The sequence below is a fragment of the Asterias rubens genome, chromosome 18 (genome assembly GCF_902459465.1).
Source record: "Asterias rubens chromosome 18, eAstRub1.3, whole genome shotgun sequence".
Taxonomy (NCBI): domain Eukaryota; kingdom Metazoa; phylum Echinodermata; class Asteroidea; order Forcipulatida; family Asteriidae; genus Asterias; species Asterias rubens.
In genome coordinates, this window is record NC_047079.1 from 3,080,925 (window position 1) to 3,097,448 (window position 16,524).

At 40.1% G+C, this 16,524-nt stretch overlaps 1 protein-coding gene across 3 annotated transcripts in view; it reads left to right on the plus strand.

Moving 5' to 3' along the window:
- The window catches only part of LOC117302243 (protein ELYS-like), a 72,668-nt gene that overhangs the window by 7,756 nt on the left and 48,388 nt on the right, over positions 1-16,524 (plus strand). For all 3 annotated transcript variants that reach the window (XM_033786090.1, XM_033786089.1, XM_033786091.1), the window contains exons 2-10: positions 28-170; positions 923-1,061; positions 1,942-2,059; positions 9,443-9,713; positions 11,005-11,185; positions 11,485-11,610; positions 12,249-12,333; positions 13,296-13,461; positions 14,373-14,514. In XM_033786090.1, the coding sequence (XP_033641981.1) occupies positions 47-170; positions 923-1,061; positions 1,942-2,059; positions 9,443-9,713; positions 11,005-11,185; positions 11,485-11,610; positions 12,249-12,333; positions 13,296-13,461; positions 14,373-14,514 (1,352 nt within the window). In that variant the 5' untranslated portion in view covers positions 28-46. The remainder of the gene's footprint in view (positions 1-27; positions 171-922; positions 1,062-1,941; positions 2,060-9,442; positions 9,714-11,004; positions 11,186-11,484; positions 11,611-12,248; positions 12,334-13,295; positions 13,462-14,372; positions 14,515-16,524) is intronic.

The following is a 16,524-nucleotide window of genomic DNA, read 5'->3' on the forward strand; positions in this document are numbered from 1 at the left end:
ATTTTCTATTGGATACACCACGTATAGCTAGTATTGTGTTGCGGCAATGGCACAACCAATGGAAGCTCACTGGACGTCTGACGTTCAGCCTCTTTGTAGCACAAGCCTTCTAGCGCTGCAAGGATCCACGGCCTCTGGTGGATCTAGCTTATTTGGAGGCTGCGTGATCGGTAAGTTGTCGTCAAAACTTCAAGCCAAGTCTTTTCATGGGTTGCACACCTTTGTTCCAACAACCCTGTGTTCCAACAACCCTGTGTTCCAACAACCCTGTGTTCCAACAACCCTGTGTTCCAACAACCCCTTGTTCCAACAACCCCGTGTTCCAACAACCCCGTGTTCCAACAACCCCGTGTTCCAACAACCCCGTGTTCCAACAACCCCGTGTTCCAACAACCCCGTGTTCCAACAACCCCGTGTTCCAACAACCCCGTGTTCCAACAACCCCGTGTTCCAACAACCCCGTGTTCCAACAACCCCGTGTTCCAACAACCCTATGTTCTGACACGCCTCGTGTATTTTTCTAACCCTAACCAAACCCCAACCCTCCCTAGCATACAGATCACAAAGGGTTATTGGAATATATAGGGGATGTGGGAGCATAGAGATGTGGGAAAATAGAGTAATCGCCCTTTTCAAGTCTCCAGTCTTCATAGTGCGTTGTGGCATTTTTGGGCGGAGTGATCTAGCACGAACAAGAAGATGAATTTTACTCAGCTGAAAATGTAAACGCACTTTGTGATTCTGAAGCAGCTCTATGAAATCGGGCCTATTTTCTGTCATGAGAAAAGCCTTTGAATGATGAAATTACAAATTAATCAAGTGATAACCACAAGGGAAACTGAATGGGTTAGTTGGTTCAAGTTCAACTCCAGTAAATTTGTCTTTGTAAGTTGTCTTTGTTCAAACACCAATCTATTTACAGGCGGTAAATGGTCATGGCTAGCTCGTCACTCTATTCTTGAGGTTGTTGACAACTCAACAGGGAACCGATGTTCGGCTTTCCAGTTTGGTCGTGCAGTCGGCGAAAGCAACACACTGATAACATGTGTTCAACAGTACAGGTAATGCCATGAAACAAGACAAAAGTTCTCATCTCCTGACGATGACTAGAGCAAGCTAGTCAAAATGTTGAGACAAATTAAGAACTCACTCAGTGGTAGTGAAGTTAACAATGAGAAGGCCCCTCAATCCACTTAGCAAAAGTAGTAGTCCTGGCTGATTTCCTATGTTCCGCCCAGGTAGTAGTTAATAAGTAGGACAACATTTTCAGAACTAAGACGTCTCAAAAAATCAAAAAAATCCACTTCGCGGTAATAGAGAAGTCTCTTGAATTTTAAAAAAATCAATATCGTGGTTGTAGAATATAGCAAGGACAAGTTGTCAACAGAACAGTAGACTTGTACAGTCTATTTAACTTTGTTACCAACAAGTTATTTTACTAAGACTTTTTCAAAACTTAAAGGCACTGGACACTATTGGTAGTAAACATTGTGAGAAACGACTCCCTCTAAATATTGTAGTTTTTTAAGAAAGAGGTAATTTCTCACTCAAACATTAAACGCCTTTTCTGGCCTCTGAAAGCGCACACATTTGTGCAACAAATTTTCACAGATTTGTTAGTTTATGTATATGTTGGGATACACCAAGTGAAAATAATGGTCTTTGACAATTACTAAAGTTGTCCAGCAGCCGATTTCACGAAACGCTAGGATTAATCTTATCTTGAGTTAGGACGAGTCCTAACTTGGGATAGATTCAGTGCGTCCTAACATCTATTTGATACAGAAATTACCTTGTCATAAATCCTAAGATTAATCCTAAGTTAGGAAGAGTTTGGTGAAAATGGCAGAACCTTTAATACATTTGCATGTGACAACATCTACAGACAGCTGCTAATTTTTTATTGGTTCAATATATTTGTTATTTGCTTGTTTCCAACAGTTTAAAGGGTGCCACGTATTTGATTGTCGGATTGAAAACAGGATCCACTAAAGGGGCATTGTGTATATTTGACCCTCACACGTCAAAAGTCATCTTGGCTGTCAGTATTCCACAGGGGGTAAGTTTGATTCAGCTCATAGATTTATATACAAGAACTAGAGGGCGCACTGGCATATATACCCAGCCCAGCATGCGCGCTTGCGGCCATTTTCTAAGTTGACAAAACAGCATCGCACAGGGTGTGTTTGTGCGGCCATTTTGTAAGTCGACGAAACAGCATCGCAAAGCGTTCAATAAACACAAACTAGAGAACAGAATGGCGCTCGTGTCTCCTTGCAGTCCCGTGTCGTTTGTGCAAGCAGCATCACCAGTGCGCCCTCTAGTTCTTATATATAACGCTATTATCTCTACGTTAAGTCTTGGGATCAAATCCCACTTAGGACCATTTGATTTTTCCCTCATCCCATGATTGGTTATTTCACGTCTATGGTGATTAGGGCACCATACCAAATCAAATATTGTGTTTGTTACTTTGCCCAGTTGCGAACCCATGCAACACCGAGAGAGAAATGTGGTTCTTGGGGAAGCCTTAGGGAGTATACGTGTACATCTTAAAGGCAGTGGACACTATTGGTAATTGTCAAAAACTAGCCTTCACAGTTGGTGTATCTCAACACATATGCATAAAATAATAAGCCTGTGAAATTTTGAGCTCAATCAGTCATCGAACTTGCGAGATAATAATGAAAGAAAAAAACACCCTTGTCACATGAAGTTGTGTGTGTTTAGATGGTTGATTTCGAGACCTCAAGTTCTAAATCTGAGGTCTCGAAATCAAATTTGTGGAAAATTACTTCTTTCACGAAAACTATACACTTCAGAGGGAGCTGTTTCTCACAATGTTTTATACCATCAACCTCTCCCCATTACTCGTCACCTCTCCCCATTACTCGTTTTATGCTAATAATTACTTTGAGTAATCACCAATAGTGTCCACTGCCTTTAACTCAATTTTTTTTTCAATTAAAAAAAATATACTCCAATAAAATGTCTCCTACTCAAATTGCACTCATTACAAGAACGGTCTAGTAATTCTCTTACTATTCTTGAGTACTTTTTCTCTACTCAAAAAAAAGTGTACTCAAACTCGTAGAATGAAATGTTGTGTTCTTGACTTGTACTAAAAAGCTATTAGCATTGTACCTGTAATACTTCTACTCGGACTCTAAGAAATGTACTGGAGATCTTTTTCTCTACTCCAAAAAGTATACCCAAACTTGTAATTGACTTGTACTCATACCAAAGATAGTCTTGAACATGTACTGCTACTGATGTACTTACAGAACAGTGTTTATTTAATTCATAAAGCCAGTGACTACAAACAAGTATGTGTATGATGCAAGCTTGTTATTGAAACGGGGTACTCAAGACTAAAAAACAAGAAAAGAAAAGGAAACACTGTGCCAGCTACATGTAGAGTTCGATAGTTTACCTTTAAAATAAAGGCACTGGACACTATTGGTAATTACTCAAAATAATTGTTAGCATACAAACTTGTCACTCTCAATGGAAAGCTGTTGATAGTATAAAACATTGTGAGAAACGGTAATTTTCCAATAAAATGTTTTAATTTGATTTTGAGACCTCAGCATTTGATTTTTGAGGTCTCAAAATCAAGCAACTGAAAGCGCACAACTTCGTGTGATAAGGGTGTCTTTTCTTCTTTCTTCCACTATTATCTCGCGACCAATTGAGTTCAAATTTTCAGGTTTTTTTTAATTTTGTGCTATGTTGAGGTACAGAAAGTGAGAAGACTGGTCTTTGACAATAACCAATAGTGTCCAGGGTCTTAACAAAAAACAGAAAGTTTTTGTTGAGAATACTCTCTATAGCTTTTATAAAATACAAAATAAAGCTAAACAAAATGAAAAGTACATCTAGAACTAACAAAACATTGAAATGACTTGTAGTAGTCATAGTCATACTGATGAGAAAAGTACTTGGTTATGAAGTCTTGAGTTTTGGTTATATATTTAAAACCCGGTTCATACTTCCTGCCAATTGGAATGTGATACAAATTTTGGCGTCACAATTTCACAATGAATAACTCGGAAGAGTTGAATGCGCTCAATTTCCTGCGAAACATTCCCAGCAAAAACAGAGCTGTGACGTCAAAATTCTTACGGCATTCGCAGGAAGTGTGAACCAGGCTTTAAAGTTTAGGCATAAGTCATGTTTTTAGCATACTTTTGATATATTCTCCAAATCCCGCTCTGTTCAATTTTTCTTTGCTCAGCCCCAAATCATTGCGGCATGCAAGTAAGCAATTAGATGTACATGTGTAGCAGTGCCATACGATTGGGTCAAGGGTCAAATTTCATAGAGCTGCTCAAGCATTAGTAGCTACATGTATGCACAACAAATCTTGATAACCAGTAGAAAAGTTACCAGCTAAAATGCCATGTCACGTGACATATCTGTAACTGGTAACCTGCAGATTTTTTTCCGCTATTAGTTTCCCCGCCACTAATTTCCCCGCCATTAACATACCGCAGGCCTGTTACTTCACGGAGGCAACGGAGGCGATTGCCTCCATGCCCCCTTGTCATTGCCTCAGTGCCCTTCAAATGCTCACAGTAGATATTTACAATTTACAAAGGAGAACATGCCTTGGTGCCATTGTTGCATCTCAAATAACGATGCATACAGGACTGAATATGAATTACTTTTATTTACAAGAATTTATTAAAAGTGTGTAGAACTTAGAAAGAAAATTTGATTTCATAAACAAAGTCTTTGCAACTTGTTTCTCGTTTTCATTACACCAAAACTCGCACAGACTTTATTTGCTGTAATGTATTGACATAAAATATTGGAGCTAAAACATGTAAAGTATCCATCCTCCAGACTTTTTTGTTGATATGACGAAACATTATATTCATCAAATGTTATCAAAGACTGAGAACAGCTGCACAATTAAAAACAAAATTTATAACAGCCTTAATTATGAAGCGTTTGTAATTTGGAACACAGCCACACAGTTCTTAAAAGTCCATGTTTTTACCAACTTCAAACGTAAACAAAATGTTAGTCAGTTTCGCGTATTTTCATGCTGCACGATTTGAGAGAGACGTCGTCTCCAGTAAAATCTCTCCACTTGATGCCTTTTGCGCCGTCAGCGTTCCAATCCGATAAGTAAACACTGTTGAGATGACACTGGTGGCAGTTTTTGAACCACCATGCTCCTTCGTTCTTAACCGCGCAGTTCTCCGAGTCGTTATCGTTGTCATTATCCTTAGTTGAGAATGGATAGCCTCTGTGAATGTAGAGGGAGTCACCGGCAGTGCTGATGTCGTTGTATTCGCCAATCTCAAGAGTATAGTTGTCCCCGACTATTTTGAAGTCGGTGTACTTAGCCCAGGCTGTTCTGCCGTTCCACCCGTCCTCGAGATCCACTCGAAGCTCCCACTTTCCGTGCGACGTCAGACCCACTAAGTTTTCGTTGCCCAACCAGAACTCTTTATTGTTGCCGAAGAAATATTGGTAAATGTCCCATGTCCAGTAGAAATTGAAGCTGCCATCAGTTCGTCTTTGGAACACGATCCATCCGCCGCCGTCGGTCTCCATGTCGCAGTAGACGAACAGACCAGCAGGGAACGCTTGCGGGTAGATTTTGTAGACTTTGTTTGTGGTGAAACCCGCCTGCTGGAGAGCTTTGCAACTTCTATAGTGATTGAGGAACCTGGAAAGTCAAATATGATGTTATCAATATCAGCAATAAGACAAATAAGACAATATCAGCAATAAGACTGTATACCTTTGTGAAGGGTCCAATTTCATAGAGCTGTTTAAACACAAAATACTTTAAAAAAATATCTGCTACGCAAAAAAAAACAGTGAGCCAGTTATGACCTATGCACAAACTGTCATGGTATTTTCCAGTTTTGTAACCAAGTAATTTTTCGTTAAGTCAAGCCAAATTTTCGCACAAAATTTAAACACAAAACACTGTTAATAAATGTCTGCTGAGCAAAAAACAAACAGGGAACCAGTTATACACTATGCACATAGTATGGTATTTTCGCTGGTAACCTCATTTTGCTTAGCAAAAGTAATTTATGCTTAGCAAAATTAATTTGTGCTTAGCAAAATTAATTTGTGCTTAGCTATGTGATTATGACCCACAAGTAAGCGCATTGGTACAACCTTTTTTGTAAAATGCGCTGTAAGAACTATTGATTATTATGTGAAAATTTAGCTGAATGCACATTGTATAGTGTGTAGAGTTGTACTGGCTGAGAACACGACAAGAAACTGTCATGGTGTTTTCCAGTGTTGTAACCAAGTTATTTTTCCTCAATTCAAGTCGCAAGTCATCTTTGCTCAATTCAAGTCACAAGTCATTTTTGCCTAAGTCAAGTCAAGTCACAAATCAAATTTTCGCAGGTCGAGTCAAGTCACAACACAAGCTGCATAGTGTCCCAAAATAAATCCACTCATTAAGCTGTGACAAACTTAAGTGAAATCAAATCTCGTGCCTGTTTTGCACTGGGTTGGGCTTGATAATAAGCAACGACGAGTGCGGATGTTGTTTCGTTTTTCATGAAAACTTTTTTAGATAATATTTGCAATGTCGTGAAATAAAATTTATTCAAGTTAATTCTAAACTCTCAAGTCTTTTTTTGTGCAAATCACGTCAAATCACATGTCATTTTTGTCCAAGTCAAGTTAGTCGCAAGTCAACAAAATTGTTTACTTGAGTCGGACTAGAGTCCAAGTCACCGACTCGAGTCAACAACACTGGTATTTTCATAAGAACATCAAATCCAGTCATTATAAAGAGTACCTACTTGTTTGTTTGCCGTATCTTCATGCTGGTCCTCTTAAGAGACTCTGTAACTTTTCCCCACATTTTCCACACAATGCCTTTGCCATCAACAGTTTTCCAAGTTGGTGAATATCTGCCGTTTAAGTCACTGTGAGCACATCGTCGATACCACCAGCCTCCTTCGTGCGACACTGCGCAGTTTTCATCAACCCGTATATCGTTATCTCTGTCCTTTGTAGTGAAGGGTAGTCCGTTGTGAAGCTTTAAAGAATCACCAATGGTGCTTGCTTCGTCGTATTCACCGATGTTTAGAACGTACGTTTCGCTCAAGACTTTGAACTCTTTATAATTGGCCCACACCGTTACGTTATTCCCGTCGACGAGATCGACTTGAAGCTCCCACGTTCCGTTTGAGCTGTCAGATGTCAAACTCACCAAGTTATTGTTACCTAGCCAGAACTCTGCAGACAGTTCGCCAAAGCCAGACTGGTACTCGGTCCAGTTGCGGTAAAAGTCCACGCTGCCGTTCAGTCGCCGCTGAAAGACGATCCAACCACCTCCTTCGGCGTCCATATCACAGAAAACCTGAACACCCTTGGCGTATCCATTGGGGTAAATCGTGTAAACGGCGCTTTTGTTGTACCCCGCATCAAGTAGCGTCGAACAAGTTTTAAAGTTGCGGAGTGTGTAATCGTCCAGTGCAAGGAGAGGTGTTTTGTTCGTGTCAAAGTAAACACTGGCTCCATCCACTATGAAGTTCTCGGGGAACTTGTCCCTTGTGGTGTTATTCAACTCGCAGATTTGATCGACGTAGAAGTTGAAAGACTTACAGTCGATTTCAATGCTGCAGTCTCGCCCGCAGATGACGTGATTGGTTGCAGTCTTCGTCTTGTAACCGAACCCCTTCAGGGCTCTGTTTTCTGCGCTGAACATCCGTCGTTCTGATGTGGTGTACTGACTTTCAACTGTCCATGCTGTTATCACTACCATGAAAACTACATGGTTTGCGCAAACACCGAGCGATTTCATTTTTATTGATAATGCAGCGAAAAATCTGTGATAATAATACTGATTTTTCTTCTGAATATACGCCTAGTTTTGACAAAATTTCTCAAAAATATTTTGGATCATGAGCCGTCGTGTTCATGTACAAGGTGTAAATGGGCTGCTTACCTGTTGCATAAAGAAAGGCACAGCTACAATTGCCATCAATTAACAATTCTGATTGGTCAATGGGATCGAAAGGAATGTCTCTGGTTGGTCAGTCGCTTCACAGCCTGCCATGAGTCACCTCTGATTGGCTGAAGCATAGCATGTCATGCAGGTGACACATATTGGTCAAAGAAATTAATTCAAGATGGCGTGTGCGTCAAAACAAGGCCTTCAATTAAACTGAATGCAAATTCATACGGTTGAGTACCGGGGTACACTAGGCAGCTTTTTAACAAAATGATTTCTGCCCAGTTGAACATCGTGGCTTGCCTGCCATTCAATTTGAATATAGAACAAGGTGAAACCAATTTACTGGCTGGCTATTGTCACTGTACCAGGTCCAACTTTCTCGGAGTGACAGCGTAAATGTTTGCTCGGGCGAAATAATTGAAAAAATAAACCTGTCAGACATTGAACAATTTTGGCTGGTGATATTGTTGTTTCTGGTGGCGCAAATTCGTTTGTGTTTCTTTGCAGCTCCTTTTTGTTTTGCTTTAATAAATGGGAACCTTGAAATGTTTTGGTGTCATACTGAATGCATAATAATCCGCCCACAGAAATAAAGCACCCCTCAACTGATAAACTGGCAAGACTCTACCTTTGGAAAAATGACTCTATACTTTCCAGAAAAATTTGGTCCTTTTTAGAGGGTTGTTATACAAATAGAAAATAATAAAAAATAATGAGGCACATTGTAACAATTCAAAACTGCTGGTTTGTTGAATAGGTTTGTTGAAACAATATGACTCTAATACGGCTGCATTTCATTGAGAAACATTTCACGGATAAAATGGCTCTAGTATGAACTTCATAATCAGTAAGTTTTCACACTGAAAATAGACAATGTTTTTTATATATGATTTGAGGCATTGCATGGTGAGGTATCAATAATGTATTGGTTTGCGGTAACACCATTTGTGTATCCTGAGGATGACTAGAGCAAGCTAGTCAAAATGTTGAGACCTATTGCGGTAGTGCATTTAAAGGCACTGGACACTATTGGTTATTGTCAAAGACTAGTCTTCTCACTTGGTGTATCCCAACATGTGCACAAAATATCAAACCTGTGAAAATTTGGGCTAAATTGGTCATCGAAGTTGCGAGAAAATGATGAAAGAAAAACCACCCCTGTTGAACGAAGTTGTGTTCTTTCAGATAGGAATATATTATAGTGAGAAATTACCTCTTTCTCAAAATCTACGATACTTCAGAGGGAGCTGTTTCTCACACAATGTTTTATATACCAACAGCTCTCCAATGTTTGTCACCAAGTCAGATTTTAAGTTAATATTTGTTTTGAGTAACTACCAAACGTGTACCTTCCCTTTAATAGCGATCCTATCATTTAAGCTATTTTTTTCTGCTTAAGCAGCTGTATGAAATTGGGCCCAGGTTTTGACAAGATCATACTGTGATGTGAATTCAAGTAATAATTTATATGTAATGAATTATTCATGATAGGTAACTGCAGTTGAGCCAATCACATCGACCGGTGGACTCGACGCCCCAAGCTTCGCCCTCGACGACCACCTCCGTCTTTTCTTCGGAATCATCGCCGTGGGGACGGAAGGCGGGCACACCTACCTCGTGGACGTCCGCCTGGATGACAGTGAGTCGTGTGATGAGGTCACTATCAGAGGGTCAAAGGTCATATCGCCAAGGTCGACGGATGTTGGGTCGATTCGAGTGAAGGCTGCGAGAAAAGGGGAGCATTTGTGTCTGGAACTTGATGGTAAGATTTTGTTGTGTCCAGGTTATCTTGAAAAATAGTCTTTACGCGGAAAACCAGTCGCCATTAAAGCCATTGGACACTTTCGGTACAGAAAAGAAAGAAGAAAAAAGTTCACAGATTTACAAATAACCTACAGGGTTTACAGAAGGTAATGGTGAAAGACTTCTCTTGAAATATTATTCCATGAAATGCTTTACTTTTTGAGAAAACATTGAAACAATTATCAATTCTCGACAACGAGAATTACGGATTGTAGTGAACACATGTCATGACACGGCGAAACGTGTGGAAACAAAGGTGGGATGACCGATTGAGCCTAAATTTTCACAGGTTTGTTATTTTATAAAAAAGTTGTGATACACGAAGTGTGGGCCATTGACATTACTGTTTAACGAAAGTGTCCACTGGCTTTAACCATGACAACTTGTGCCCAATTAAAACACAAAAAGTATCTAAGCACAGCAAAATTGTGCTTACCAGATTAATGTTGCCGGCCATTATGCAATGTCATTTGTTCAATCTGTGACATATCATGTAACTGTTAAAGCACAAAAGGTCGCTAAGCACAGCCAATTTGTGCTTACTAGAATAAGGTTACCGGCCAATAAACCATGACACATGTTCAATCTGTGACTGGTATGATGATAACTAAAGAAGGACTTTGCATATCAACTCTAAACTTGGTGAGGGGCTTAGTTGATTTTTGACCCCCAGGTCAAATGTCAAGGTCATTATGTCTAAAACAAAAGAAGTATTGTAAAAGTGATAACCCAAGAAGGACTTTGCATATCAACTCCAATTTACATTCTTTTGCTTACACTGGTCTGCATGTTTCTTGTGTGAAAAGAATGAGTCGAGTTTGGCTTGCATTAAATGAAATGGACACCTTTGGTAATTGTCAAAGACCAATATTCTCACTTTGTGTTTCCCAACATAGGCATAAAATAACAAATCTGTGAAAATTTGGAATCAGTTAATCATCAAAGTTGCAAGAGAACAATGAAGGGGAAAAAACACCCACAATTTGTTGCGCAAAGTGTAGTGCTTTCAGACGCCTAAAAAAGGCTTCAGGCCTGAAGTCTTTTAATGTTTTAGTGAGAATAACCTCTTAAAACTGCGTTGCTTCAGAGCCGTTTCTCGGGAGCCGTTTCTCACAATAATTTATACTATCAACAGCTCTCCATTGCTCATTACCAAGTAAGTTTGTATGCTAAAAATTATTTTGAGTAATTACCGATAGTGTCCAGTGCCTTTAACACACTGTTCTTGTTTGTCTTCTTTTGTTGTGCAGAGGACAGTCACTCGTATCGCTCGTTCAGCTTCAGGAAGCCAGACGACTCAGTCATCAAGAGTTTTTACCCAAGTGACGTGTCCGTGACCAGTCTGGCTTATATCAAACAGACTGGTACCCTGGCTGTTGGATTCAGCTTTGGATGTTTCCAGCTGTGGGAATTAGCTGGTCCCGCTCTTGTGTAAGTATCTAGCTCTTGTTTTATAATCGGCACAAAAAGCCTTCAAAGGGCTCCGATGTATTAGCAAGGGCAGAAATTAGGGGATAAGAAACAAAGGTGGGATGACCGATTGAGCCTAAATTTTCACAGGTTTGTTATTTTATAAAAAAGTTGTGAAACACCAAGTGTGGGCCTTTGGACAATACTGTTCACTGAAAGTGTCCAATGGCTTTAAACTTGTTGATTACTAGATATATTTACTGAAACAACCAAAATGTAATGCTGTTTTTGATTTGTGTGATTGTAAATTTGTGCTTTAGATACAGCAGTTTGATGTCCAAGCAATCGTCCCCTGTCACTCACTTCACCTACCAGGAGCCGGAAGACGACCCTCAGTATTTCTGCTATCTCTGGGTCGGTAGAGGACCACAAGCTACTGATATTGAGTGAGTCTGGGAGCTAGATCTTTTGTCAAGCCCAGTTCATACTTTCCTGCAGATGCGATACAAATATTGAGTTCACACATCTGCAACAAATAATTTGCAATGGCTGGATTGTGGGTTCGGGTTTCGGTCGGGCTAGCTTGGAGGTCTAGTTGTAAAACATCAGGGCCCAATTACATGGCTCTGCTTACCGTAAGCACAGAATCAGCACTTACGGAAGCAGGGAATTTTGTGCTTACGTCAAGCTTATTTCACGGGTTAGCGGCAAATTTTGGCTTCTGCGCGTGTGTACTTCACGTTACTAGGTATGCTATGCTAGCGAAGAAATTCGGCGCTGGCACGTAAGCGGGGAATCGTGATCGTAAGTACAGAATTCGGCAGTAAGCAGAGCCATGAAATTGGGCCCTGCTCTAACACAGCAAAGGTCATGGGTTTCGAATCCAACCCGCATAATATGCCTATGGATTTTTTTTCACAGATTCTGCAAAGTACTTAGTGTACAGTGTATTCACATCGATGTAAGGGTAAAAACAAAATATGAACATAAATTGTTTTCATGATGGATCCATTGCGAAGTAAAAAAAATTCCTGACGGAATGACCAAAAATGTAATTATTTTGTAATAAATTATGTTTTCGCAGCCAGGATGTTCCAACGAATCTACACATGTTCCAGCTGATGTACGACCAGAAAGAGAACTATGAGAACTACGGACACCTCTACAAAGTAAAATCATTTTTTTGAATCATTCTTTACACCAGCGAGTTAGATTTTAGGCAAATGTTATTCGTAAGTCATTTGACGAAAAAAATGTCGGCCCCTCAAATGAAGGGAAAAAACCTGGGACCTGATTCCCCTCTTAGATATGTGGAATGGTCCGGTCTAGGATATCAAGGACTTTGACTCCCCCAAGGCATTGCACTTTGGAAAAAGCAGTGAAATATTAAAAAAGTGTCATGATTTATGTGTTACCAACATTCTTTAAAGGCACTGGACACATTTGGTAATTGTCAGAGACCAGTATTCTCACTTGGTGTATCCCAACTTATGCATGAAATAGCAAACCTATACAAGTTTGGGCTCAATTGGTCATCAATTTTGCAAAAGAACAATGAAAAAAAGAAAACCTTGTTGCATTTCTTTATGTGCTTTCAGATACATAATAAAAGGCTTCAGCTGAAGTCTTTTATTTTGTGAGTGAGAAATTACCTCTTTCTCATGTCACTTTAGAGGGAGTCGTTTTTTCCACAATATTTTATACTATCAACAGCTCTCCATTGCTCGTTAAAGCCATTGGACACTTTCGGTAAACAGTATTTTCCAAAGGCCCACACTTCGTGTATCACAAATTATATATAAAATAGCATACCTGTGAAAATTTAGGAGCAATCGGTAATCGGAGTCGGGGGGGGGGGGGGGGGGGGGGGGAAATACGGGAAAACCCACCCTATCAACAGCTCTCCATTGCTCGTTGCAAAGTAAGTTTTTATGCTAACAATTATTTTGAGTAATTACCAATAGTGTCCAGTGTCTTTAAGGGTTTAAATGGTGTTACCTCAAAAGATCGCTGATATGAAATGTTCAATTTTTACAATGTTTCATTGGAAAATTGCATTTTGAGTTGCACTAGGATTTGTTTTGACCTAACCTCTGTCTGAAAATCCACAATTTGAATCCACCCACTGCAGGAGTTGATCAGCTGTGAGGCGCGCTTCATTCACGAGTTGACGTTGGACTCGTTCAACGTGCCCAATCACAGCTCAGTGGGAAGTCGCATCATATCGTGTTTCACGCTGGAGAAAGAGCCGACGCCAAACGCCATCAAGCAAGAGGAATCAATGTGTGATGAGGAGGGTTAGTATAAATTACTTGCCTTTTATTTTAGTTTGGGTTTTAAAGGCAGTGAACATTGGTAATTGTCCAAGACCAATCTTTTTACTCTGTGTATCTCAACATATGCATTAAATAACAAACCTGTGAAAACTTAAGCTTAATCGGTCGTCGAAGTTGCGGGATAATGAAAGTAAAAACACCCTTGTCACACGAAGTTGTGTGCTTTCTGATGCTTGATTTCAAGACCTCAAATTCTAAATCTGAGGTCTCAGAAATCAAATTCGTGGAAAATTACTTCTATCTTGAAAACTATGTTACTTCAGAGGGAGCTGTTTCTCACAATGTTTTATACTATCAACCTCTCCCCAATACCCATTACTCATTACCAAGTAAGGTTTTATGCTAATAATTAAAGACAAGTTTAAGTACTGTAGTATGACTTGAACCAACGACCTCCGGATAAGCGTACCAGCGCTCTACCCACTGAGCTATCCACCTCTATGTTAGCGGCCTCCCTATTGGTCAATATCTTTGTTTGGGGGTGCCAGTCCGTAGCCATACAACCGTTTACTGCGGTGTAGCCAGGGATCACAACCAAGTTTACGATACAACCTGGGAAGCGGCAGCCAGGGGATCACCTGAAGGGGATGTGACTTTTTAATATTTAATGTCAAGTAATAAACCATAAGGGAAACGGACTTATGGTGATTTGCCTTATTGGGAAGATCATCTGAACAAACAAACAAACAAACAAACAAACAAACAGACAAACAGACTGGGGTCCTCTTCCAACTAAGCTGTCTAGCACTATATGTTTTGCAACAGCACTTTAATCCAGGGGTCGGAGGCTCTAGTCAATTTGTCTTTGTTCTCCTCAAATTGTTGATACATCAAATCTGACCCTTCTTGACTCTCTTGACCTTTGACCCTAGGTGACCGTCTGGACTTGGCCCTTGCTGCGTTTGTATGGGAGGCGCGGTCCGATCCAGCGGACGGTCAAGTGGCCAGTACCTGCTTCTTAGCGCTCTTTGATCTGAACAGATGGTACTATGCACAGATGCCTAGAGTTATCAGGTATGCCGTATATTATTAATAAGTGACTTTTTATATAGCGTTCATATCTGGAGCTCAGTGATGCTCAAGGTGCTTCAACATTCAGTATTTTAATAATTTGGGGGGCTAATCGTCCTTGCTCGCAGCTAAGAGCTGAATTGCGAAGGACGCGGCTACAACGTGTTCGAGAAGCAGGCATGCAAGGGCGCCTCTGGCTGCCAGCCACATCAACCCATTATGACCGCGGAGCACAGCCAAGATCGAAAGTGTTTGATTTTTCCCGAGGGAGGAAAACCGGATGGTCTGGAAAACCCTCATGGCACAGCAGAGAACCAACGCACAACTCAACTCACATATGGCCCCGGCCGGGAATCGAACCGGGGTCACCTTGGTGAGAGGCGAGCGCTTTACGCACAAGCCAACCATGCCAGCCGAGGTATTGTGGGGTTTCATGCTTTTGTGATGAGTCGCATTGACAATAATAACAGCCTCTTATACGGATTACCAGAATGTCGACTTCATAAACTCCAACGCGTTCAAAATTCAGCAGCCAGACTCATCACTAGAACCCGATCACTTGAACCCATCACTCCGATCCTTCGCAATCTCCACTGGCTACCAGTTAAATCACGGATAGTTTTCAAACTCCTAACACTCACCTACAAATGCAAAAACGGATCAGCACCAGACTGATTTAATTCAACACTATCACCCTCCGCGAAAACTTTGTTCCAGTTCAAAAGGTCTTCTCATAGCAGCTCCAGTTCACACGAAGTTCTACGGTCAACGTTCCTTCCAATATGCTTCACCTAGACTATGGAACTCTCTTCCCAACAATCTCAAAGACTGTGCCACACTAGAACAATTTAAATCACGACTTAAAACCCATCTCTTCAATCACAGAAGCGCTTAGAGACTTTATTCTGTATTATGCGCTATATAAGAACTGTTTATTATTATTATTTATTATTATTAAAGTCTGAGACCCATTCCTTCACATAGCACAATGTAATGGATTACAAAGGGATGCGGTGCAACACACGGGACCAATGGATTTACCTCCCAGCCAAAGGACGCAGCAATAATGGTTAATTGTCTTGCAAATGGACACAAGTGTCACGACCGGGACCTGAATCCCACACTCTGTTGAACAGAAACATAAGAGCGTGAGTCCGGTGTGCTTATCAGCTCAGCCATGACACACCATATGTGACCCGCTCTGTGAAAATGAGTCAGATGTATATATGTAGGCAATTTCAGGAATTGAGTTATATGCATGGCTGGAAAGAACACATCAGCAGCAGTGATTTGGTATGTGTCTAAGCTTTGAGGTGTATCGCGTTGCTGAGTTACTCCCGTTTGAAATTAGCCACTACACCATTTTTTGTGAAAAACGAATTACAAGTAAAAAGATATTTTAAACTACCATTGTGTGCAAAAGGACACAAATTAGACATAAGTATGATCACAAAATTGTTGTATTCATAGCTTTATTGCCTAAAAGTAAGTGTTCTAAAGGTTAACCATGCAACTAAAGATCTTAAAAAGAAAAGAAAATATTCTTTTTAATTGTTTTTTTTACTTTACATTTTCCACATTAAACTGTCCATAACTCAATATTGCATTGGGCAACATGTGACTCATTTTTACAGAGTGGGTCACATATTGCTATTGAAGTAAAAAAATAATAACAGTGCTCGAACTTTACAATGGACCGCAGTCCCAAAGACCAGACTTTTAGTGTTTGGCCAGTAAACTCAAGATCAAACAAGTCTTGCGTTTTTCAACTGACTAGCAATACCTCACTGTGTACTTTTTTTATTTAAAACAAATTATGTTCAAGCGTAGACGGTGAATGGTAAATACCTTTCAATTCTGTTTAGTAAAAAAATAAATACTTCTTGACCATCTGGATATCATTTGATGTTCAAATCTGAACATTTATACTTTCAATCTTGTTAATAATAATAATAACACAGCATTTATAAAGGCACACTAAATCTTCCTAAGGTTAAGCACATATTTCTTACT